Source organism: Corvus cornix, chromosome Z (genome assembly GCF_000738735.6).
Source record: "Corvus cornix cornix isolate S_Up_H32 chromosome Z, ASM73873v5, whole genome shotgun sequence".
Taxonomy (NCBI): Eukaryota; Metazoa; Chordata; class Aves; order Passeriformes; family Corvidae; genus Corvus; species Corvus cornix.
In genome coordinates this window covers 55,186,387-55,210,202 of record NC_046357.1, presented here as the reverse complement: position 1 = coordinate 55,210,202, position 23,816 = coordinate 55,186,387, and the positions used below count along the sequence as shown (strand labels likewise).

At 38.6% G+C, this 23,816-nt stretch overlaps 2 protein-coding genes across 2 annotated transcripts; one reads left to right on the top strand and one right to left on the bottom strand.

Annotated features, from left to right (window-relative positions):
* Positions 1 to 1,364: 1,364 nt before the first annotated feature.
* POLR3G (RNA polymerase III subunit G) lies at positions 1,365 to 16,492 on the top strand. Its single transcript, XM_019281900.3, is given in 7 exon segments — positions 1,365 to 2,515; positions 4,425 to 4,551; positions 9,608 to 9,667; positions 10,405 to 10,458; positions 13,432 to 13,499; positions 14,352 to 14,477; positions 14,886 to 16,492. Coding segments are annotated over 7 exon segments (666 nt in total). The 5' UTR covers positions 1,365 to 2,395; the 3' UTR covers positions 14,997 to 16,492.
* On the bottom strand, positions 9,867 to 23,806 carry LYSMD3 (LysM domain containing 3). The gene is made up of 2 exons (XM_010393112.3): positions 23,465 to 23,806; positions 9,867 to 21,461 (listed from the first exon to the last, which is right to left on the bottom strand). The coding sequence occupies exons 1-2, from the start codon at positions 23,735 to 23,737 to the stop codon at positions 20,907 to 20,909; spliced, it is 828 nt and encodes a 275-aa protein (XP_010391414.3). The 5' UTR covers positions 23,738 to 23,806; the 3' UTR covers positions 9,867 to 20,906.
* Between the last annotated feature and the right edge of the window lie 10 nt (positions 23,807 to 23,816).

Genomic DNA, 23,816 nt, shown 5'->3' with positions numbered 1-23,816 from the left:
GATGTGACTGTAAATGTTTTGGAGGCTCTTTTTCTTTTATGACCTTTGTTAAATATTTTAGTTAGAGATGTAGTGGTTTGGTCCAAAATACTCATTACTGTTTACCTTCTGTGAGATAAGAATTAGGAGAAAAGCAAAGCAGGCACAAAACTTGAAAGAATATATAAAAGTTTATTAATAGACCTAAAAGAAGGGAAAAAAAATAAAATCATACCACACCTTCAGAACACTTCTCCTCCGCCCACCTTTCTCCCTTCTCCCACTGACAATGCAAAAAGACAACCCTTGAGATGTTCAGTCTGTTTACCACTTCCATAATAGCCTTGTTCAGTTCATTTGGGAAGAGGAGTCTCTCTTGCTCATACTATGGAGACATTATCACAACGAGACAGCCACCCAGGTTGGTTCTCTGCTCGCATCATGTGAGAGTCCCCTCCCAGAACTTGCAGCTTTTCCCACAACTGCTTTCGAGGGTCCAATCTTGAGCTACTGGGATACCCTTTTAAGGTTGAGCCGTTCAGAAACAAAACTTCACCCATCTCTGGGAGCATTTCCGTCTCTGAGAATAGAGGCCCTCCTCCTTTCCTGGGAGAAAAAAAGCATCTTCATCTCTAGGACTATCTCTGGGAGTCTCTCTAGGAACAGAGGTCTCCTCCTTCCAGTTGGAGCAAGAGTGCTCACCGCTTCCATCTCTCCCTGTTCAAATGTCTCTTCAAATCACAGCTGCTTCAGCATTTGCTTGTTTCAGCATAGGTGCTTTTGCTCACAAGTACAAGCTGAATGCCCCACCTGCCATGCTTCACGAAATTGCAGTGATATATCTGATATATCATAGTCCATCACCACCATAACTTTACAACAGAATTTCAGCTTTAAGCATCTCCTCTTTCTCCTCCCTCTGGTTTTCAGCTCTTCACAGCACTAAAAGGGTTAATCTCACCTAGGCCTTGCAGCTGGAATGTCGCTTCTTGCTGTTGGCCACATGATCTTTGCAGCTTCAGCTGAATTCTTCCGGCAGAACTGGAGAGGGGGAGCCGCCCGTCTGCACATAGCAGGGCTGGGGGGGGGGGGTGGGGGGGGTGGGGGGCTATGGGTGGAACAGGGCCCATCAGCTCCAGGATGGCTGTGCCCCAGCCTGGCCCAGCCTGGCCTGGCCGGAGCAGGGCCTGGCCTGGGCCTGGCAGGCCCCATACGGGCCCTGCAGCTACCTGTCCCAGCGCCGGAAATGAGACAGAGCTCCCCTGGGCTTTGTCCATTCTTAAATGTGGACCACAGAGGTGGTCAATTTTTAAAGTGGCTTAAAAAATTTTCATTATTCAAACTAACCAGCTGATAGGTTCTGTTAGGTCATAGAGGAAGTTGTAAGCCGCCCTTTGCAAGAACATCACTTCCGGGACTATGCTTGCTAACCCATGACAAGAAAAAACCTCCTTTTTTTCAGGAGTCAGCTTGCAGTCCTGCTGGAGTCTTTTCATGCCTTTTCATTATCTTAAACCTCTTTGCCTGTGTCACTTTGTCAGGATCCAAAAATAGTTACTAAGGTAAAGGACAAAAAATATTCAGGATGAAGAAGTCATGAATGACAAACACAAACTGGTTTTCAGAGAAAAGTTCAAAAAAATTGCTGACTTCGGCGGGGGAATACATGCAGACAATCAATGTGATTGATAAAGCAAGCTTCGTTTATTGATAATACAGAGGCACTTACATAGTATTGAGTGCACATGCTTATCAGTTCTTAATTGGTTGAAACTTACAAAAGCGCATTCTTACTTCTACATGATTGGGTTAGATAAAAGACTACATTTGGCAAGCTTCTATTATTTATGTTTTGACTTGAGAAATCAAAGTTCTCTTCCCTTCTCATGGTCAGTACATCTTATCAGCACAGCACTGTACCTCCTTAAAACTCCCTTTTGGTTCTCAGGCCTGTTTCTCACACAGGCATTTTCTCATGCAAACATTTTCTCTTGCAGGCCTTTGCTTGTACAGCTCTTTTATTGATCTGTCTTTATCAATGATCCATGTCCCTCATCCTCTAACCTATTCTCCAACGCAAAAACACTATAATGTAGTCACAGAAAATTCAGGGTTCATAAACATTTTTTCCCTCATTGTTTCTGTTTTTTCTGGTTGAACTCAATACAGTGCATCTAAGGTTTAGAAGAAAATGACATAAGGGAATGATGCTGATTTTATTCATGTACCAAATTTATAGTCTGTGGAAGAATCTAAGATGGACATTGAAAATGTCTTGCCATATAAAAATTACCTTTGGTTTTAAAGTGACTGTAGTCTTTGTTAGGCACTAACGTTCTTGGGAATATATACATGAATTTGAAACATGTAAGGAAAATAAATGTTTAAAAATCTGTGATATTTTCAGTGCATCCAAATGGCTGAGTCAGGTAGAGGAGGAGGATGTGCTTCATTTACCTTCAGCATTGAGGCTATTTGCTGTGGTAAAGATGCAGCTCTACCTGATGTCATCTGTAAGCCTCCACCACCATTTCCAGTAAGTACAGCCAGTATCTTGGAGCACACTCTGTGTTCAGGTAAAGTGTGTTCATGCTCATGTTTAGGTAATGTAATGAAATATATGAAAAATCCTAAGAACTTTGGATTTTATAATAATAAAAGTCACCATTTTTCTTACTATTACTTTCCTGCCCCTTTGCTAACTGTCATATCCTGTATTTAACTAGATTGCTTGCAAGGTGTTAGTGTGTTGAAGTTCTCATCATGATTTGGTTTTCTGGACATTACAAGAATGGAAACACTGGATACTTGAGTCTGAAATGAGTTTACATTAATCTTTGAAGGTATAAATGGATTTGCTGATTTTAGAAAATCCCTATTTACGCAAACATGAAAGATTGTGTATGGTTGTCCTGTACCTCAGAAGGCAGCATTTGAAAATAACTGAAAGATACTTTTTGTAGTTAAGGGACCTTAATTGAGACTTGGCATTTAGGATGTATTTGAAAATCAAAGGGGAATAAAGACCATTTTTTGACTGTGTTTTGATGTGCAAGGAAGCTTTTGACTTACTGAATCATGTATTATTCATCCTCTTAGTTCAGCATTGCAATTAAGATGTGTGATTTCATATAACTAAGTAATCTGTAACTGTTTCTTATGTGAATGTTGCAGGCTGCTTGGTAGCACAGTTCTGTGCCATCTGAATTCTGTATACACTGCAGCTTTTGAGGTACAGTCAGCCTTACAGGAGAATTACTAGCCCCAGTATATTTAATGTCACCCATGGAGAAGTTAGAAAAGCTTTCTTCCTTATGTGAATAAAATTTCAGAACCAAGTTGAAGTTCTCAGGGGAAATCTGATGCCATTCAGGAAAATCAGAGTTAACCCACTTGTATAAATAGAGTCAATGAAAAATTCAAGTGTTAGGTTTAATGACTGGATAATGACCAAAAGTATGTTATAGCTTTGACTAACTTACAGTGAAATTATTTGAAGCAGTGAATTATTGCCATTGCATATTTTTATTAGACACATTCTGAGTTTACACAAATTTTGTCTAAATGCAATTAGAAACCCAATTAAGGAGCATCAGCTTACCATCAGCAACATTAAGTGATTTAAAGTGTTAGCCAACAACCAAATATAGCTGGAAGCAGTAAGCTCCTTTTATTGTCCAGATCTGGGACTTGTGATAGCACTTCACGCTTTGCAACATGCCACTCAGGTATTGATTGAGCACCATTCATCACATGAGAGGAACAACATCAATTCTGTAATTCTGGCTGTAGTAATCTGGATATTTTAAAAACTGTTTCTGCATATTTATCTTTCTCAATTTCAAGATTCAAGTTAAACAAAAGACCCCAACAACAAACCCCAAGAAAACCCACTAAAAAGCTCCCACAAACCCCAAAAATCCAACCTTAAACAATTCTTTTAAAGTAGAAACTGAATTTTTTGAGGGCCTGGTTTTATGACAACACAACCTGTTTCCATGAAAATGGTCATGGAAAGGGTGCCTGTGTTATTCAGGTATCATACTTAATGTAGCTATTACACTATCTTAGAAGAGGTTAAGGCCATCACTACTCTGAAGAGAGAAGGAATGGTTTCTGAGTAAGTTAGGTTGGTGAGAATAACTAATTTTGGCAATTAAGAGTTTAGGATTACTATAAATGACTATTTAACAGTTTTATTATATTTTTTCCTTGATTTTGTGATACATTCTTGCAGAAGGGTACAGTGAAGTTATAAAAGGTATAAATTTGGATGTAAACACAGTTACTATGCATGTCAAAATGCAATGAAGTGTACTTGAGAAGTAATATAGTGCATTTTTGCACTCTTTTTTTATTAGCTATGTTTCTTGTAGCTTTTATTAGTGTACCTGTATATTTGGTGGATATCAGGACCTTATAAATAACAAACACAATTCATACAGAGTACAGAAAATAAGCCAGTGCCTCTGAAAACAGGAGAAGATGAAGATTACATGTTGGCCTTAAAACAAGATCTTAGAGGAACTATGAAAATGCCATACTTCTTGGCAGTAGAAGACAAACATCAAGGCTTGTTTATGTGCCTTTTATTTTTATTTATATCTTTATTATTATTATTCTGTGAAGGCTGATGTAGTGAAAAGCACATGTTGAGGATGAGTTTCATACTGATAATGAGGAAGTAAAAATGGCAGCTTAAAATAACAGGGAATTTTTCTGCTTTTACACTTATTCAAGTGCTGTAACTGGAAAGCAGCTGTGTGGAAAAGAGAGGTATCGAACATCTATTCCATTTGGTATACAGTAAGAAACATATAGACCATCTACATGCAGTCTTTTCAATTATATGCCAGCCAATACAAGCCAATTTGGCATTTCTGTGTTAGAAAACCCTAAAATTTTTCATCAGAGCAAAGACATTTGTATTAAATACTAGTGTTGAATTCAGCTTCCATTGAAATAGTGTAAAGACATACTGAAAATAATATTATATTTAATAGATGGACATTGTAAAAGGTAGTTAGCTTTTTTCCCCCTAAGTCCATTCAGGAAATATTGGTAAGTGTTACTGACAAGTCCCTTGAAATATGAAGATTGACGTGAGGATAAGTGATTTATTGAAGTTTTTATCAGAAGTAGAGCTGGATTAGAAGCCAAATCTTGATCTTATTCTGTGGGACCTAAGATTTTCTTTTGCTTACACATAACTAAAAATTAATTGCTTTGTTATTGTTTGATAACAATAAATGCTGGAGTAATACTTGACATCCAGTCATACATCATTGATACTGTTAAAATTCAAGCTTCCTGGTCAGAAACTGAGCTAGAGGAGCTAGTGGGAAAGAAGGAATGTGAAAGACTAGTAAGAAAGACTTACGTGTCTGTTTACCATACTTTGAGGGTATTGTAAATCTAGAAGTCACTGGACGTTTTTACTGTGAGGAGTGCTTATTTTCATTCATGATTTTTTGCCTAGTTTTATCAGCTGCTGAATCCTTATTCTAAATGTTATAAATGGCAAGGGCTATTACAGCTTTGTAAAAGCATTTAAAAAATCTGAATTGGATAAACACTGGATAATCTTTTCCTTCCTATCTTGTGCTGATTTTGAATAATGAGAGCTGACTTAAACTCTAAAATGTAAGGTGTCATTTCCACCCGAAACCCATCAGAATATTATCTGGCTAAATATTCATGATATTGATAATGTATAGGTTCATAGTCCAATCCCCTCAGAATTTTTTGGTAATTTCTGTTCATGGTGTAACGGTGAATTCTAGATGTTTTTGAAACTGTATGCAGTTTTTTTTATGAGGCTTTGAATTCAACACACCTTATTGTCCAATTGTTCATGTACTAAAGCCATGTATAAAATGGAGCAGCACTCTGCAGTGCGAGCAGTGAATACACTGCCAGCCAGATGTTGTGGCTCACAAAAGACAGGGTATTTCCCCTGATTTACAGCTGGAGCCCAGGTGGTGTAACCAGGTAAAACTGAGGCAAGAATAGATCTGATCCTTATTGCTGGATCCCTTTATGATGATAGAAGAATTTTGAATTACTCCTTTATCATATGTCGTCTTTCATCTTCTGAGTAAACAGATACCACTGTCTTTGGATTCTCATCTCACTAGAGGCTTTCTGTGCTCTTGATCTTTGTCAGGCTTGAAGTTTGCTATTTCTGTTAGAGGCACAAAAAAGGAAACTACTGTGTCTGAGAGCCAGCCAGGGTTATTTCCAGTGAACCAGCTGTTTTATGAGAAAATGTTATCTCTCTTTTCCAGCTTTACCTTATGTGATCATTCTTACTGTTCACCTCAATATTATCTTTGTTCCTGCAACCTTCTTTCTGAGATGGAGAGATCTCTCCTGACACAGCCTGCTGTGTTGGCCGAGGGAATTGGTGCTGCGTCTTCTCCGAGCATCCTTGAGGAATCCGGCACTCTCAGGGAGGCCAATCCTCATTGGAGACACCCAGGAGGAGCTCTGGAGCCTCCATGCAAACACCCACAACTACTGGTGCGATTGAGAGCACATCACACACACAGGCACAGCAAAAACATTGACCGCAGATGAAGGAAACGAGTGGGATCCTCCGTAGGGTTGTCCACAGGTTTTTTCTGGGAAGGATCGAGGGACGAAAGAGCAGGATAGTGGAGGGTCCAGGGGTTTTATAGAGGGATGAAAAACCAATCAGGCGAGAGCTGGGGGGCACAGACTGGAAACCGATAAACCAATGGGATGGGAGAGGGGAGGGACAAAGGAGACGGGGACCAATGGGGCATTGAAGAACGGGGAACATTCTAGAACTTACACTTATTAAACAGGCAATGTACATATTAAAAACAACATCCATAGAAAGGGGTGGAGGGCCAGTGGGCCAACCAGAAACCATTCATTTGCCTAGAAAAACAAAGGCTTGTGGGAACTTGCTGTAAGCTCGAGGGAGATGTTAGACCTCAGAGCCGGCCCACCAAAAGTTTAAGGCTGCACTTGGGCCTTGTGGCTCTCCAGCCACCCCAGCAGCAGCCACAACTGCCGCAACACTCTCTTTGCTGCTGAGTGTATTCCTTAGTAGAACTGCCCGCTTTGAAAGCTGTTTTTTTCCTACCAAAATTAGCAGTTGCAGGGGAAGCAGGTAGACAGCCACTTTATATATTCAAATAATGCTTCAAATGTTCTCATCACCTCTGCAAGGGTAAGTTGGTAAATTGAGGTATCTTTTTACTGAATCTTTAGTTGTTCAAAACTACCACATCTGAGGGGTGGGGTTATAATTACATCACTGATGGTCTGCAATTTAAAAAGCTTGTTTTTATCTCAGTTGCAGTGTGCAGTCTTCTCTGGGACTGCATTCTGTGGGAAAAGTGGTCTAGCTTTAAGAAAACTGCAGAGTAGATTATTCTTAATGGATCTTTTCTGTTACCTGGTTTACAAAACATCTCGTAAAACTAAGAGGGCATTATGGGGTGGACTGTAAGCAGGAACTTCATGAATTGTCTTTGCTACAAGAGTGAATGGATTGTTATAACACCTCAGAACAACGTATGTGAGCCAAGTGGTCTTTTGAAGTGTGAGAAGGGAAACATTTTGGATGTAGCTGTCTCTTTCATTACTCAGGTAGTAAATGAAAGCTGTATCTCGTTCTGGAAATGTTGATGTGTTAATGTGCCATATAGCATAGATTTCCATAATTCATTTAAATGCTAATTTTGAGTGTATAGCAGGCATTTTCTATGGAAAGTTCTTTTTTTTTTCCCCTCACTATATAAGTTATGAATTACTTATATTTTTCCTGTAGGTACTACATCTGCCAAGACTGGGTGATTGCCACCTTGGCAGTGGTTTGGAATTAGCTCATTAGCTGTGAGTGGCAAGAGTCAGTCAATGTATTTTTTTACTGACGGCATCAGCAATTATTTCTTCACTAAAGAGCCTTGATCTCAATCAAAACTACTAGTTTCTTTTCCTCTCATTGCTGATAGTTTTCTACAACATCTATGAATGTGACTTGAGACACTTATTTTAAATGTAGACGCTTTGTTGCAAAATTTTGAGAAGGTTCTGTTTGCCTTCATAATAGCTAAGTTTAAAATTTAGCTTCATTTATGATGTCTTCTTTTTCCTTGGTGAGTACACACCTGAAGGATGGGATGCCATACAGAGAGACCTGGACAGACTGGAGAAGTGGGTGCACGGGAATCTCATGTTGTTTAATAACCTGGGTTGGGCCACTGCCAGCAGGTTGAGGGAGGGGATTCAGCCCCTCTTCCACACTCTGGTGGGACCCCACCTGCAGTTCTGCATAAGCTGTGGGGTCCCAGCACAGGAAGAAGAGAGACCTGTTGGAACAAGTCCAGAGGAGGCCACCAAGTTGATCAGAGGGATGGAGAACCTCTCCTATGAGGAGAGAGTGACAGAATTTGGATTATTCAGCCTGGAAAAGAGAAGGCTTCAGGCTGACCTAATTGCAGCCTTCCAGTATCTGAAGGGAACTTACACAGGAAAGATGGGGCCAAGAACATGTAGTGACAGGACAGGAAATGAAAAAATTGAAAGAGTAAGTTTAGATTAGGCATTAGGAAAAAATTCTTTACTGTGAGGGTGTTGAGACACTGGCACAAGTTGCTCAGGGAAGGTGTGGCTGCCCCATCTCTGGAGGTGTTCAAGGCCAGGTTGGATGGGGCTTTGAGTAACCTGATCTAGTGGAAGGTGTCCCTGCCCATGGCAGTGGGGCTGGAATGAGATGATGTGTAAGGTCCCTTCCAACCCAAACTCTTCTGTGATTCTATGAGTCTGTGATTGTATGCTAGAAGTCTTTGATTCTAAAGGTCAAAGTCTGTCTTGTTACTATTTTTTGGTATCATATCTGCAAATATTATCCCTAATTGGCTTAATAGTGCAATCAGATTCAGTAATTTTGCATGAAGTGGATTTTGCAGTTGCATATGGTAATTTGGCAAGAAAAAATTAGACTGATTTAAAAATACTAAAGTTTTGGTATTGCTGTTGGCATTAGAGATTGTACATAAAAGGTTATTCAGTATAAATGGATGTACTTACACTGTATAACTACTGTATTATTTACAGTGCGTTTCTCAATTTAATTCTTGTGCCTGGAAGGAGCTTAAATGGATTAAAGTGTTTGGCTGCTGTTTTGGATAGAATGCAAAGCTTTACCATTACATTGTACTGGAAGTCTTGGGAGTTGATGATCAGACTGAGACACAGCCTTTTGAGACCTGGGAATACTGGTTACTCTTTATGGTTAACATAGTGAAGTTAAATGTTACTCACTGGTTTTGTAGTAAAGGTTTGATTGTGAAACTCTTGAATAGAGAATTAGTGTTACATTTGATGTTTCAACCTAGTTTCCCAGTTTCCTTGAACAAATCTGCATTTAACAATTTCATGCTTTTCAAAGGACAAAAGAACAAATTTGGAGTATTGAGTGGTTTTGGTTTGTTTTGGGGTATTTTTTTTTTACTGTCTGACAACAGGAAAGTGTTCAATGTGGGATTAGAAAAATACACTATATGTTTAGTTACTTGAAAATATCAAGGACTGTGTCTGGATTGCCATTTAACTGGGTGAACTGAATAACACTTTGTATCCTTCTCTACAGCAATTGAGAGATACAGTCAAAAGGACCAGGACAATGAAAAAGAGCAGGAAACATGGACACGAGGTAATACCTGAGGTTATCAAAGGCTAATTTTCTATGAGCCTGTGAAATGTTCTGCTCTTAAGTGTTTGATTCACTATTTTTCAAAGAACAAAAAGTATGAAATCCTTACCAAGTCATGTATTCCTTCCAACCCTGTATTGTTGAGAGGTATTGTTCTTTGCATGATTTCAGATCAAGGTAAGTATTGTTTTGTCAAAAAAAAAAAAAAAAAAAGGAAATATTCTGATTTTATTTATTTACTCAGTTGTAGCCACTGATTTCCAGCACAAATGCAAACTTAAGTACTCACTCCTGCTCTCCTTTTTCCTTACTCGCTGCACAGATAACAGTTTTGAACTGGGAGCAAACACTGATGGTACTAAAAATACCCCAACCTGATGTCTGTCATGGGCAGCTGTATTTTATAATATTAGCCTTCCCCAACCATATCTTTACAGCTCACTACTGCAAATTTCATTACACGATAGTTTAGTAAGTTGAAGAGCTCATGGGCCACTGGAATGGTTGAACTTTGTCTCCTTGGGATAGAAGCCAGTTGTCATTATGTGGGTGAAATGGCAATGCTGACTCCTGTCCTCAATTTAAATTACAGCTAGAATTCCTGTTATGCTAGAACGTTTTGGCATACATATAAATAAGATCAAGCACAGACGGGGTCCCTTCCTTTCCCTGGTGGCAGGGGAAGGATTACTGCTGTAAATCATCATTTCTCTATACTAAAGCTATTTTCTGTACAAATTGGAGAAGACTCCCAAGAGAGATGAAACCAAAGAAGGCAAACAAAAACGGTATGTTATATATTTTTAAGAAGCAAATATTACATAGTAGTTGACAGATAAAAGCCATACCTGGAGGTGGTTAGAGGAAAAATATGCTAGAAATGTTCATCAGTCTATATAATTAAGGGGTTTTGGCAGATTTTTTTCTAAATATTTTATTAGCGTGCCTGTCTTTTGTGGGTTTTGCTTTGCTTCTGTAGCATGTTTTAACTTACTGGAACAGATTTATCTTCCTTTTTTCTGCCTTTTGTATTGATGCACCATATTAACATACAAGATACGTAACAGTGAAAAATTTAAAAAAAACCTACAAATCCTTTTGTTTTGAAAACTCATATCATTAATCAGCACTCATCCTTCTACTCAATAGTAACTGGCTGTTCAGATTTCCTTTATATTTTGGGTTTCTCAATTTTCTTGTTTATGATTCGGTTAAGTTTTGCATTTTTTTAAGCCTTTCATATGTCATTTAATGTAGATTATTTTCTGTTTTCCCTGGTTTTACTTTTTTGTTTCTTTTCAGCTTTCTTCTGCAGACTTGTGAACCAGATCCTTCAAAAGCAGTTGGAGGTGGTATTGGTAGTTCTTACAGGAAAACAGATTTTTATTACACAGCATCATTTGTTTTTCAGAGTGTTTCCTAGTGTGCATGACTTAATTTAAGTTCTCTGTAGAAGTCTGTTGTTCAGATTATGTGAAATAACACTTGGCCTCCTGTGTTTAGCTGTCTGTTTATATATAATTGCTTGCCTTCTTGTTCTTCGTCTCCAAGTCCCTCATGTGTCATTTTTCAGTTGACAGATAAAATGGAAAAAGGAATGGGAACGTGTGTAGTCACAGAGACTGGATCAGCTGGAATCTTTGCTCCTTTTTAGAGCATCTTTGAAAAGCATGGTACTGAAGGTAGACTGTAAGATTCAACTGAAAACAAAATATTTATTTGCAAATTCTCCAAAGGTGGCACCAGAATATACCTGGGGTTTTATTCCAAAAGAAGAAACCACGGACTTTTATAAGCCTATGCACAATAGTTATCTCGCCAAGATCCAATGAAATAATAAATGAAAATTATTGTTCCTTCTTAAAATAAGGTAATGATTATCATAAAAAGAGAATCACTGCTCACTGGGGGAATTAATACCAGTTTTTCTACTGGCTCTTAAAAGTACATTCTGCTACATGTTATAGTGGCAAAGATCAGCTGACCATCAGAATTTGATTGGATTAAAAAATAGGTTCCCCTAAAAGCAAAACCTATGTGGGATTAAGGGTTTTTTGTGGACTCCTGATGATGCATTTAGGGTTTTTTTTGTGGAATCCTGATGATACAGTTATGAGTCAGGAAGTTTGTACATAGCAGATCAGTGACCCATTAGAGCTCCTGGTATGTATCTTTGTTGTATTTTGAGGACAGGTAACTTAGGTGACACTTTAACCACGGTGGAACAAAGGTGAACAAATAACAGAATTTGCACAGAAATTCAAACCAGGTTCCTACCGTTCTCACTTTGTAGCTTGCAGGAGTGGTTTTGGAATCAGTACAGTTCCATGCACAGTGACAGCTTTACTTTTACACACCTCCCCTCCCTCTTTCTGGTTTCCCTGAATATTTTAATGGAAGACCTGATCACCTGCCTTCTCAGTGGCAAAACTTTGGACAGAATTCCGCATCTCTCTCACACTGACCCTGGGCTGTGAAATGCCATATCCTAGATACTAGCAGTGCCTGCTGAAAAAATAAAATAAATACATAAATAAATAAATATGTCATCTGGGTTCAGTTGACATTGTAGGCCAGCCATGTGCATATGTATATAGCACTCAGACATACGCGTTTTAGCCCAAGTACTGCGAGACCAGGTATTTGGGAATCAAATTAGATTAGACTGTATTCCATTGCACCTGTAAGGTATATAATGTAGGGAGCTATTTTCCTTGAAGTGCTAACAATGGGTCAGTGTCTCTTAATTTTATAAGGGCCAAAGATGCCCAGTTTTTAGAGACAAGTCTCACATGTTTGCTCTATATGCATTATTTGTAAAAGCTTGCAGGAGTTTGTGCAGGGATGATTAATTCTGAATTGCACTTTCCACTTGTTTTCCTTAAAAGCCTACTTCATTCTGGATGTGTTTGCTTTGATGCTGTTCATATTTTTACAAAACAGCTTGACTTCCCTCAGCTCTTTGCAGTGCTTTAGTCATATAATTCTTTCCTAGGCAAAACACTGGAATAAATTCAATGTTATTTATGACAAATGCTTTTGACAAAATACAGTTGTTTTCTCAGCAGTTCTCAGTATTATGCTTCCTTGAGTATTAGGCTGGTATTTGGGCAACTTTGGTTTAGGGTGCTTCCATCCAGGTAACTCTTACATGGGTATATGGAATGCTATTTTTGACCTTTGCTCCACCATGTAGTTAATCAGGGAGTGACAATAAAGATTATGTTCATGAATCAGGGGACTAAGGAAAAATACACAACACAGAGTCATTAGATGAGAGCCAGCTGTCATCTAAAAGCCATGCAGCTATTGTAATCATGCCTTTTGTTAGGGCCAATGAACTTCTGCCATTTTTTTACATCTACTCGTCTGAAGCACCCACCTGTCATTAATGTCTTGTATAAATTAGTGAGTTTTTATCTTTTCAAGATGATGAAATGTGAGATTTTGTTCTAGTTTCTTAACATATTTTAAGTATATAGGTGACTAGGATTTTGTGAGGCTGAATGTTGTACTTCAGCCCAGCCTTTTCGTCAACTACTTGTTCAAACTGAATTTCAGACTGGCCTTCCAGGCATCTCTTACCTAAATCAGGCATTTACATCTCTATGAATGATGTACCTCAAAGTCCAAGGTGATTGTAATACAGAAAGTATGGGATTTCCCTGGCATATTCAGGATGTATTTGCTCTTAACTAAAACAAGAGAATTCATCTTTTTCACATTAAAAAAAATAACAGTGATATATTTTATTTCACCAGGTGCAAAAACAAAAAAAGCAAAAATCTCTGATCCTAAAAGTAATCTGGTTGTGATTAAAAAAACTGAGGTAAGATGTGGCATATGATGTGCATTATATTTCTAAATTTTACAGTAGAAATTGAAGGAAAATGAAAGCTAGTATGTTTCTTGGTACAAATGAAATAACCAGCACAGCCTTTTTCTGGTCTTGTCTTGTTACTCTGACAGACAACTGTTCTGCAGCGTGGTGGTGTGAGGGCTAGGGTAAGGATAGAGCCTGGCTGTGGAGAAATGACTTTCTTTGCTCTTGTTTGTACCTGAACGCAACAACCAGTTGGTCTTCACTGGGTAGCAATACAGTGTAATGTGAACAGTAGAGCTGCTATTGGAGCTTACAGGAGGAGGAATGTGTGCCAGTGCTTTTAAATCTGTTGCTGTTTCACCAATCTACTGATGTTGGAACTTAAACAATTTAGTAAGTTGAGAAGGAAGAAACATAGAGAAACTTAGGAAGTGACCTCTGTTTTGTAGGCAATTACTCACCATATCTCAGTGGGAACCTTAAAGGTGAAACAGCTTTGCATTTTTTCTCCTGGTGATCTACCAGTTGTTTGATGAAATTATTACATACAGTATATCGTATTGCTTTATCAAGTATGACATGGCCTTCTGTCAACTGTTCTAACAGTGCATGGTAAAGAGAAATCATCATCTCAGTTTATTACAAAAGACATATTTTTTACGGCTGATGCTAGACCTAGTAAGTCCTTATTAAGTTCTTGTGCTTTACATAGTTTTGGTTTAAATATTGACAGACATTTGCACAGCACTGTTACACAAAGTGTCTTGCTGTTAACTGCAGCTTAACTCTTCGGCAGTATGGAGGATATGCTGTTTCTGTAACGTGGGATTACCTTGTAAAGAGATTGCCTTGTGACAGGAGCTAGAAAAGAAGGATGAGGAAGAAGAAAAATCCAAAGATGAGAAAGATGGAACAGAAGACAAAGAAGGTGAAGATGATGAAGCAGAAGAACCAGAGGAATATGATGAAGGAGAGTATGAAGAAGTATAATGTTAGTTTTCCTATTTACAGAGTCAGATCCTGGTCATTGATAGTGTGTTGGCTGACAAACGTCCCTAGCTCCCAATAAGGGAGAATTGTTGTGGGAGAAATTATTACATTCATGATTTTTGTTGCACTACATTGTATTGTAAATTTAAGTGTGTGTTCTAGACTTGTTACTCACAAAGAGCTCTGAAAAAAAGATCAAGAACACAAGAATGTGTTCTGACACAATCAATATATACTCCTTTGCAGCACTAAAAGTGCTGCCTCTTGTTTTATATATATCAGAACTTCATTACAGGATTTTCCTTCTTCATTCCCAAGAATCTATTACTGTTTTAAAGTGTGGATGCTCAAGTGCAGTTTAAATCATGTTTCTTCTATAAATTGTCTTCTCCAGAATTGCAGTGATTTTTTTTTCCATTGGTTTAAGAAAATGACTACATTTCTTCCTATTTTGAAGACGGAGATGACTTCGGAGCTGTCAGTGATGACAATATGGATGAAGCAACATACTAACTGTTATTTCTACATGTTACACTGCTCAAACCTTATGCTACTACTACAGAAGCAGAATTCTGGAGGTAGACTGGGTATCAATACACCTAATGCTTTAGCTCTGTTGGTTTTAAGCAGACTCTCCAAAACCACACTGGAGTTTAATTGCACTGTGCTGTAAAAGAGGATAGGGAATCCTTTGTTAAGTTCTTTAGCCAGGTGTTTTGCAGACATGCCTTTTTAAGGCATTCTGGAATGGCAGCTGATGGAGTAAGCTTTATGCCATTGTGTTTCCTCTGCACAGAAAAAGAACATACGCATTTTACTTGAAATTGTGTCTCAATTTGCACTAGTCAATTCTGTGCCTCAACAGTCAACTCTTGAAACAAATAATGAAATTGTTGATGACCACAGTAAAAAAAAGACATATGGCCTTTATGGACATAAGCTGCTCATTGGCAGTTGACTCCTCTGAAGAACTTTATGTAACTTCTGAGTTCAGGTGACTGAAAATAATTGACAACTCTGCACTTTAACATAAACTGACTTGGAAGGACCTTAGTAATGTAGACAAACAACATGACAGTAATTTGAAGAACCGTTAGTCTAGTTAGAACACATTGCCTTTAGTATTTTGGTAAAAAGGAACACACAAAAATATATTACTTTTATGAATCAGCATAAATTATAATTAAGGATAACTTGGCTTAGAAAGACTATATGGCAGAATTTAAGAAATTATGGAATCCTGGTTTACACCAGTACACTCATTAGTGATGAAAATTTCAGCCCTTAGCTTCAGTTTCTCCACTTGTTAGGGCAATACTTTCTTATCTCACAGAGCTGTTAAGTGAGCTGGCAGATGATCGTTATCTATGCAATTGTTGATGTACTTGTTTACTTTTCTACAGAACAAACTAGACAGAAACAGACAACAAATCAGTAAGAAATAAACCACAAAATGGAGAAAAGGAATGTGGTGAAGTATTTTAGTGCATTACGTTTTAATTAGAAAAAACAAGAGAATGCTGAGAAAAGCAAAACCTGAATGTTTGGGAACATCCTTTTTTTATTTAAGAACCAACAGCTGAAGTGTTGAAAACTTACTACTGAGATTAGATACTTGAAGAACACTGTCACAGCACATTCTCTGTATCTTACTGTCTTTTGATGGTAAAAAATACTATTTTTCAGTGTTATTACATTATTACTGATCAGGGTTTTTATTGTTGGTTGGTTTTGAGTTGTGTTTTATTTTCTTAAAAAAAGTATTTCACCTCATTGGTGACTGGGAAACAGTTCTGCATTATTCTGTCAACTTCTGTATGCAGTAAGAATTTGGTCCTTAAGGTGTAATTTTCAAGTGTTCTGATAAAATACCTATCATATGTAAAGGAAATGAAACTAAAATGCTGTGCAGGTCACACCTCAGAGGTGTTAAAAAACTGTTAAAAATAACATTTTTATTTTGAAGTGTTGTTGACTACAATGTGTAATAAACATTCAGCTCCATTGCACAGGCAACGTATTCTGCCAGTTAATCACACACATAAGCAGTTGTTTCTTGAATGGGTGTGCCTGTTTCTTGTGTGTGATATACAAAACACAGAAGATGTGAATGAGGCAAGCATGCTGAAAATTAAATTCGCTTGCTGTGACTGTAACTGCTTCTGCTAGCTCTTCTCCCCGTGCAAGGTGAATGGTGAGTCCTTGCTTCCTAACACAAGAAATGCAAATAGATGGCTTTTGTCAGAGACGGAACTATAAAACTAACCCTAGAAACGAGTTACTCCATGAGTAACAATTTGTTGACAAGTTGTGGTTTGCCTGAACAAGTACAATACCTTATTCTGTAACAGACAGTAATTCTTGAGGACCAATTACTTTTTCCATTAATCATTCTGCTAATGGGCAGCCACCTTCCTGCTGAACTGTTGAAAAATACTACTCTGGTAAAAATCAGGTATTTTTGAGACCTTTAAGATGTAAACTGTAGTCATGTCTATCATCCAGAGGGAGCTGCAGAGTCTTAGGCTGGACCCTCCGGGATTAGTTTAGCAATGGCAAATAAGGCCATCACTTAGGAATGAGTTCTGCAAGGACACAGATCAGTGCCAAGGCACTTCTGAAAAGCAGTGAGATTGTGTTCTTCCAAAGGTGTAACACTTGCACCTCTTTTTAGAAGCTGATTTTCTGACTGCTTAGAATTTGTTGCAACACCATAATGACAATAAAACTTATAACTGTTCTTTGGTTTTCAGCAAACTTCAAGTTTGGACACGCATATATTCAAATCCTGTATTTATAGCACAGAAGAATAATACTGCTTTCAGTGTGTAGTCATATCACCATCTAAGAACTTCGCTGATCCCTCCCTTAGTTGTTCATACCTATTTCTGCAAACTAACAAGTTCTCTGAAATTTATCCAGAAAAGTTCAAAGTTTACAAGGCATGAACAAGATAAACCATTAAGGCTGCAGATATGGTATGCGAGATATGAATGCCATATGCAGCTACCACCTACAAAAATACTGCTGTCCAAAGGTTTTTATTTTAGATCATACATAAAAATTGGCCTTAACAAATACAAGTAGTGGCCTGCTGTAATAAAACATACAAAGTATGTAGAACTAAGAATATATTAGATGCACTACTTTCACTGCAGTCTAAAATAAAATCTTTATTTTACGTATATTGCTTATGTTCTTCTAAAAGCAGAGGACCGGAAGTTTTTAAAATAAGACTGGCATCCTCACTCAGAAGTATTTCACAAAGTTGTATTTTCAGCCTTTATAAAAGTTACAAACACTACTTGTGAGAACTTACTCCTAAGTATATCATATTAAAAACATTTTGATTTTATATGATCCAACAGTGTAACATGCATTTAAGTTTAAAACCCACTTTTTGAAAAATGTGTTGCAATTAATCCAAAAGGTGATTTACAACTCAATTATTCTGTGTTTGTGGGGTTTTTGTCTTTTGTTCGTTTGTTTTGGGGGTTTCTTTTGTTTGTCTTTTGTTTGTTTAACAAGTGGGTTTCTAAAATACTAACTTCACAGATTTTAACTTGAATCAGATTTAAGTTGCCCACACAGCAGCTACTCTATTTATTCAGGGCTGACATGTGATGATGCATTACCAGTTGTGTTGTACTTTGGAAAAAAGCTGTAAAGATCCCTGCATTCTGCAGAAAGCCAAGCCAGCTGACGCTTGTAGATTACCAGGATCAGGAGTCTGACAGTCTTGAAAAGAAATCTACTGCATCTTCTGATAAAGTTAACTCTGTATTTAAAAATGTACTATATGAAATATTCTACATAATATGTATGTAAAAACATGCCAGGCACTTGGTTAGAATGGACTATCGTCCAATAAAACAGCTGTCCCTTTGTGTTTTTCCAGAGACTGTTTATCCTAAGGTAAATCACAGCCCATCATCCTTAACTCAGTGCCAGTAAGCCACATGTCTTCAACAGTGTAAAAGCCCAAAGTCTGGGACACACCACATGACTCTTCAGCTGTACCACCACAGACCTCTGTATCCATACATCAACAGGACAGAGACCTTCCTGACCTAGTCAAACCACAACTGAAGTTAATTTCACTTCTGCACTGATAGCAATTTAACAACCATCAGTTCAGGTACGTGCTGTAAATTAGACTTATGCTGCATCATCACAATAGCTAATTTAATGTTCTTTGACAAATCGTAAGAAATGACAGTATGAAGTATTAGAACTGGTGAGTTTCAGCAACAGTCTGATGGGGGAAGAAGCAAACAAATAAAAAGGCTTGCAGCCAAAAACTGACACATTATATACCAACTTCCATCCTATACAGAAAACAGTTGCTTTCATGTGCCAAAGCTTTCTTGTCTGAGCGAGTCACCTTTTAAAGTTTTAACCACAGAAGCTGTATCACGATAGCCACCATAAATTATTTTGCAAAGCATTTTTTCATATAGCACAGAACTGCTACCTCAGTGTTTATGCTTGTCTTACTGGCATATTCTCTTAATGAAAAGAACTACTACTTAAACAGATCTTTGAAAACAAGTGTTATGCATACCATCAAGTTCATGCCTGTTTGTAGTCCCTTTCTAGTGTGGAGACTATGAGTAGGCTCACTATCTCCACAGATGCTCCTTTAATCAAAGGGTTCAAAAGCCACAGATTATAGTTCACATGCCTAACTGTACACCATTTTCCTTCAAGCTTTGGCCTGCCTCAATTCCAATATAATTCAAGTTGGCCAATTCTTGTTCATACACTTGGCATGCCAGTGAAGACTATCTGCCCCACTTCTTGGGGCAACAGGTGCCCCCAGAATAGATGAGGCCTAAGTCTTTACTCTCAGAATCTGATAAAGCACTGTGGAATACCTCAACAGTTAGAAAACATTCACTTTACCTGATTTTTTATACCGTATATATTTAGTCAAGTCACTTATTGGGAAGGTTACAATAGTAGTTTAAAGGATACCGACTGTTTTTCCACTTCTCTCTTTGTTAAGTCCTAATCAGGTTTGTTATCTTGGGGTTTGGTAGTAAACACTGTTTTGAACAGGGCAATGGAATTCTTGCTCCACAAGGCAAATATAACAAAAAAAAAAAAAAAAATTTACAGGCACCATCTCAGTTTTTATTTAGAAGTATTCTGAGTACACAAGTACCTCCTTTGTGTATGAAGAGTCCAGAGATGTGCAGTTTTTATTTATGTTTTTTGGGTTTTTATCTTGTAGCATTTTCAGATGGGGAAGAGGGGAAAACCAAGGTTGATCATGAAACTCCAAGAGAAACATTCAGGAGCACAGTGGCTAATGAATACAGTAGTATGTAAAGAACAAGTCGGAAGCTGCAAGTTGTCTATTCTGCTAGAATTTGCTAGCAGGCATTAAATACCTTTAAAGTTTTCTAGGACATTTCAGGAAAAAGTTAAGTGCTTGAGGTTCATGGGCACAAGACCATTAGCATGCTCAGTACCCACATGACTGCTGTCTGAAGAGTCAGTTGGTCCTGAACTGAGATTAACCAGAGGGGGGAAAAATAAATCTATTAGCATAAAATAAGGAGTACTGGGGACATTAAAGCAAGGTGCCACACTTTGGTTCTTCCTTCATTCTACACACAGGTGACTGACCAGATGAGAATGCAGTCCAGTCAGCTTTCACTAGGATGCCAAGGAAGAATGTGAAGTTTCAGAAAGACTCCTAAATGGACTGTGTTGAGGCACAGAATCACACACAGAGTAAATAAATTACCCTATGCCTATACTGAAAACAGTTTAAGTATTTGCTACTGCCTCTGTAATAGTCAATTGTAAAAAAGAACTTCATAGTGGCAATTAATTATGGAATGATTGAGTTTTTAAAAAAATCTTACTCTATAGGAAAGATAAAATTATGAGAACACCACTTTAACTTACAACTGTAAACCTGATATTAAAATGTCAAGTGTACTACGAATTCTATAAATACTTTCAGATGCTTAAAAGTTAGATATCCCCATTTGCCCATTTGTGGGCTGTAAAAGACACTCACAGTGACATTCCTTGTGTATTAGTTCAAACTACATTTTTTCACCTCATCATCAATTAAGAAACATGCCTATCAAAACAGAAAAAAGTGCAAAGCTTCAAAGATGACTTTATACCTTAATTTACACCCCAGTCTTGCTAATAGCCTGTCTCAGGCATATTCAGAGATTATGTGATCCCCAGAAATATCCTTGTAGTGGAACACTGCCCATAAAGGCAAGTCACACATCACTACACTTTTTCTCTGTGTTCCAAGTGCCTTTTGCATTCTGTGGATTCCCCTTTACCTAAGGTTATGTTATGTATCTACAAATAACAGTTGTCTAGGATCTTCCATTGTTAATGCTGAAGGTCTCCTTGATTATCAACTTTTATAATATTTGCTGGATTTATTCAATTTTCTATTTCTTTCTGACGCGATACTGCTGTGACAAAGAAATGGGGAGGGTCCACTGCAGAATGGTGACTGACATCTGCTTTCACTAGAACTTCATAATACAGGAGATAAAAAACTGGAGTTATTATGCCAATAATCAACATAATCACTACTGCTGTCCACCATCCTATACCCCAGTCTGCTCCATAGTAAGGATCCTTGCATTTTTCAGTTTTACCATCAGTTTCAAAACACATCTGTTGGGCTGCTAAAGCAGAAACAACTTCATTCAGATTCTCTCTCTTCGTATCATTGCACTTCACTATTTCTTCTATATCTCGATCGACTTCTTTTAAGAAGTTGCCAGCAGTCTCATTAGCAGAGAATTTATCACAAAGAGAAGTTTCCTGTACTTCTGGGGAACACAGAGCAGGCCGAAGAGCTGGTCTTCCTTTTGGAGAGATGTGTGTTTCAGTCAATACACTGAACTTTTTCACTGGAATTTTGATAGACCTCAGGGCAAAAAAATCTTGATCGTTGATAAGATTGTTAACTCTCTTGATATCTGCAACCTAAAAATGAAAACAACAGCTAAAACATCATACTCCATCAAACCAAAACTCTCTTAATGGTATTATACCCTGAAGAAATACAAGTCTTTTGTACGGAAATAAAAGCCAAGGTCTTTGTTTTTGCCCTAGCGAAGGCAGCTCCCCTTTTCCATATTCTTGCTCAAAATGAATCTCATTTTGTTCAAATGAAGTTCAGATTTAAAGTCTAAGTCTAAGTCTAAGGCAAGACCTTTGGTTTATATTAGCATTACCTTTTTTTTTTTTCCCCCCTAAATTGATACCCATTCATACACTATGAAGTCAGAAAGGTCAAAGACCAAATCTGAACATTAATGATGATGTAAAAACTTCCTCACATCGATAAGATTAAAAGTCACTTCACACAGATATATTTATTTATATGTGTGTTCAACTATCAGTTGGCAATTATCTCTGTGAAATGAATGAGACTTTACCTCACTGTTTTCAAATTATGTAAATTACTGTTAGTTTCTAATTCAGTGGAAAACTTCTGAGTAAGGAGTTACTACAAATTATGAGTTTGCAATTCATCTAGCCACATGGTCTTTTGCTACTTCTGGGGACTAAGGCAGAACTTAACTAAGGCAGAAGTGTAACTTTGAAACTGTTGTCTATCTTACCCAAGTCAGCTCTCCCCTTTCCCTATTCTTGCCCAAAATGAATCCCATTTTGCTTTCACTAAGTTCAGATTTTAAGTGTAATGTGAAATACTCTGCAGGAGTTTAAGTGCCCTTGGAAAATCACTGGTTTCATTTTCAAATGGTAACTCCCTTACTATAGAAAGCACCGCCACAAACTTCACCATAATGAAGTACTTTTGAATATACCATAATTCAGTGCTTTTCTGCAACACCTGCAAAGCACACAGGAACTATGCCCATTTTGAGATGTACTGTACCCAAGTTCACAAGAATCTTTTTAATGTGAAGAAGTCTTTCAGTTCCTATGACAGTATATTTGTTACGTGCACAATGCTGAATAAATTACATAAGAATAAAAGACTGCCAAAAGCAACATTTACCCTACTAATTTATGATTCCATCACAATGCAACTTATACTATCTGCCTCAAGCCCCAGGATCTCTCTTCCACATTCTCTTAAATTTGCAAAAAAGAGCACAACTCAGTTATCCTTCCTTTCTTAGTGAGGCCTGATTTAGTCATAATACTTAATTGCAGTAGATTCTGAAGCCAAGATTCGATTAACAAGGCTAAGGCCTGTCACAATCAGGAAACAGTTATATCAAGACTTTAATACCTCAAGTCACAACAGGAGGCCCCAATTCTGTTTCTGCCTGAAGAATTAGATGACAGCATATTCTGTAAATACATATTTTGAACTTGACCTCACAGCACCTATGCACTTAGCAGTCAGTCCCACCAACTCGCACAGCTAATTTCCGGATAAAACTGGAAACATCAATCAAGACCAATGCCACTGCCTTACTCAGTACTGGCCAGCCAAAATTCTTAGGTAGGCGGGACATTCACCAGACTAATATAAGAACTGAGCTAGAAGTAGTGAGCGCAAAGAACGGTGCAGAGGGATGGAAAGCTCTTAGTACAGCATGCTCATGCTTAAAATATTAGGGCAATTTAGCAGAATTCAAAAGAAAATTACGGAGAATTTCTCGCCCTACTTTAACGGAATTAGGGTTCCACACGAACCCTTAAGATCGTTTACCAACATCTCCCCCTCATCACCCAGCCTAACAGCGGATGGCACGAGAAGTGCCGACCTGTGACTGCAGCATAGCTTTAAGGGTAACATTAGACTCTAAGAGAGTGTCACATCCAAAGCTATGCACTTGTTTCTCACAGCTGCATTAGTTTTAAGGGGAAAAGCCCACGAAACCGGAACTCTGCGGTGTAACACGAACACTGCGACGTCATTTTCCACTTCTGAGAAACACGGCGTTTCCCACGCACAGCCTCCGCGCGCAGCCGGCCCGGGACCGGCCCCGCGCCGCCCAGGCACTTACCGAGCAGCAGAACTGCAGCGCGATCGCGTTCAGCGTGTCCCCCTCCCGGATGTCCTTCGTCACCAGGACGATATCATCCAGCCTGTCCCTCGACGCGCTCCGCCGGACCTTCTCTCTGCCCCGCGGCCGCAGCTCCGACACCTCGCCCTCCTCCTCGGGCCCCTCGCTCTCCGCGCTCACGAAGGGGTACAGGTGACCGCCGGCGGGCGGCTGCGCCACGGCGGGCGGCTGCGGGCCGCTGCCGGCCCCTCTGCCGGCCCCTCTGCCGGCCATGCTCCGCGGGTGGCCCTGTGGAACGGACCGCGAGCGTAGCGCCCTCCGCGGGGAGCCCCACGCCAGCCCCTCCTCCTCG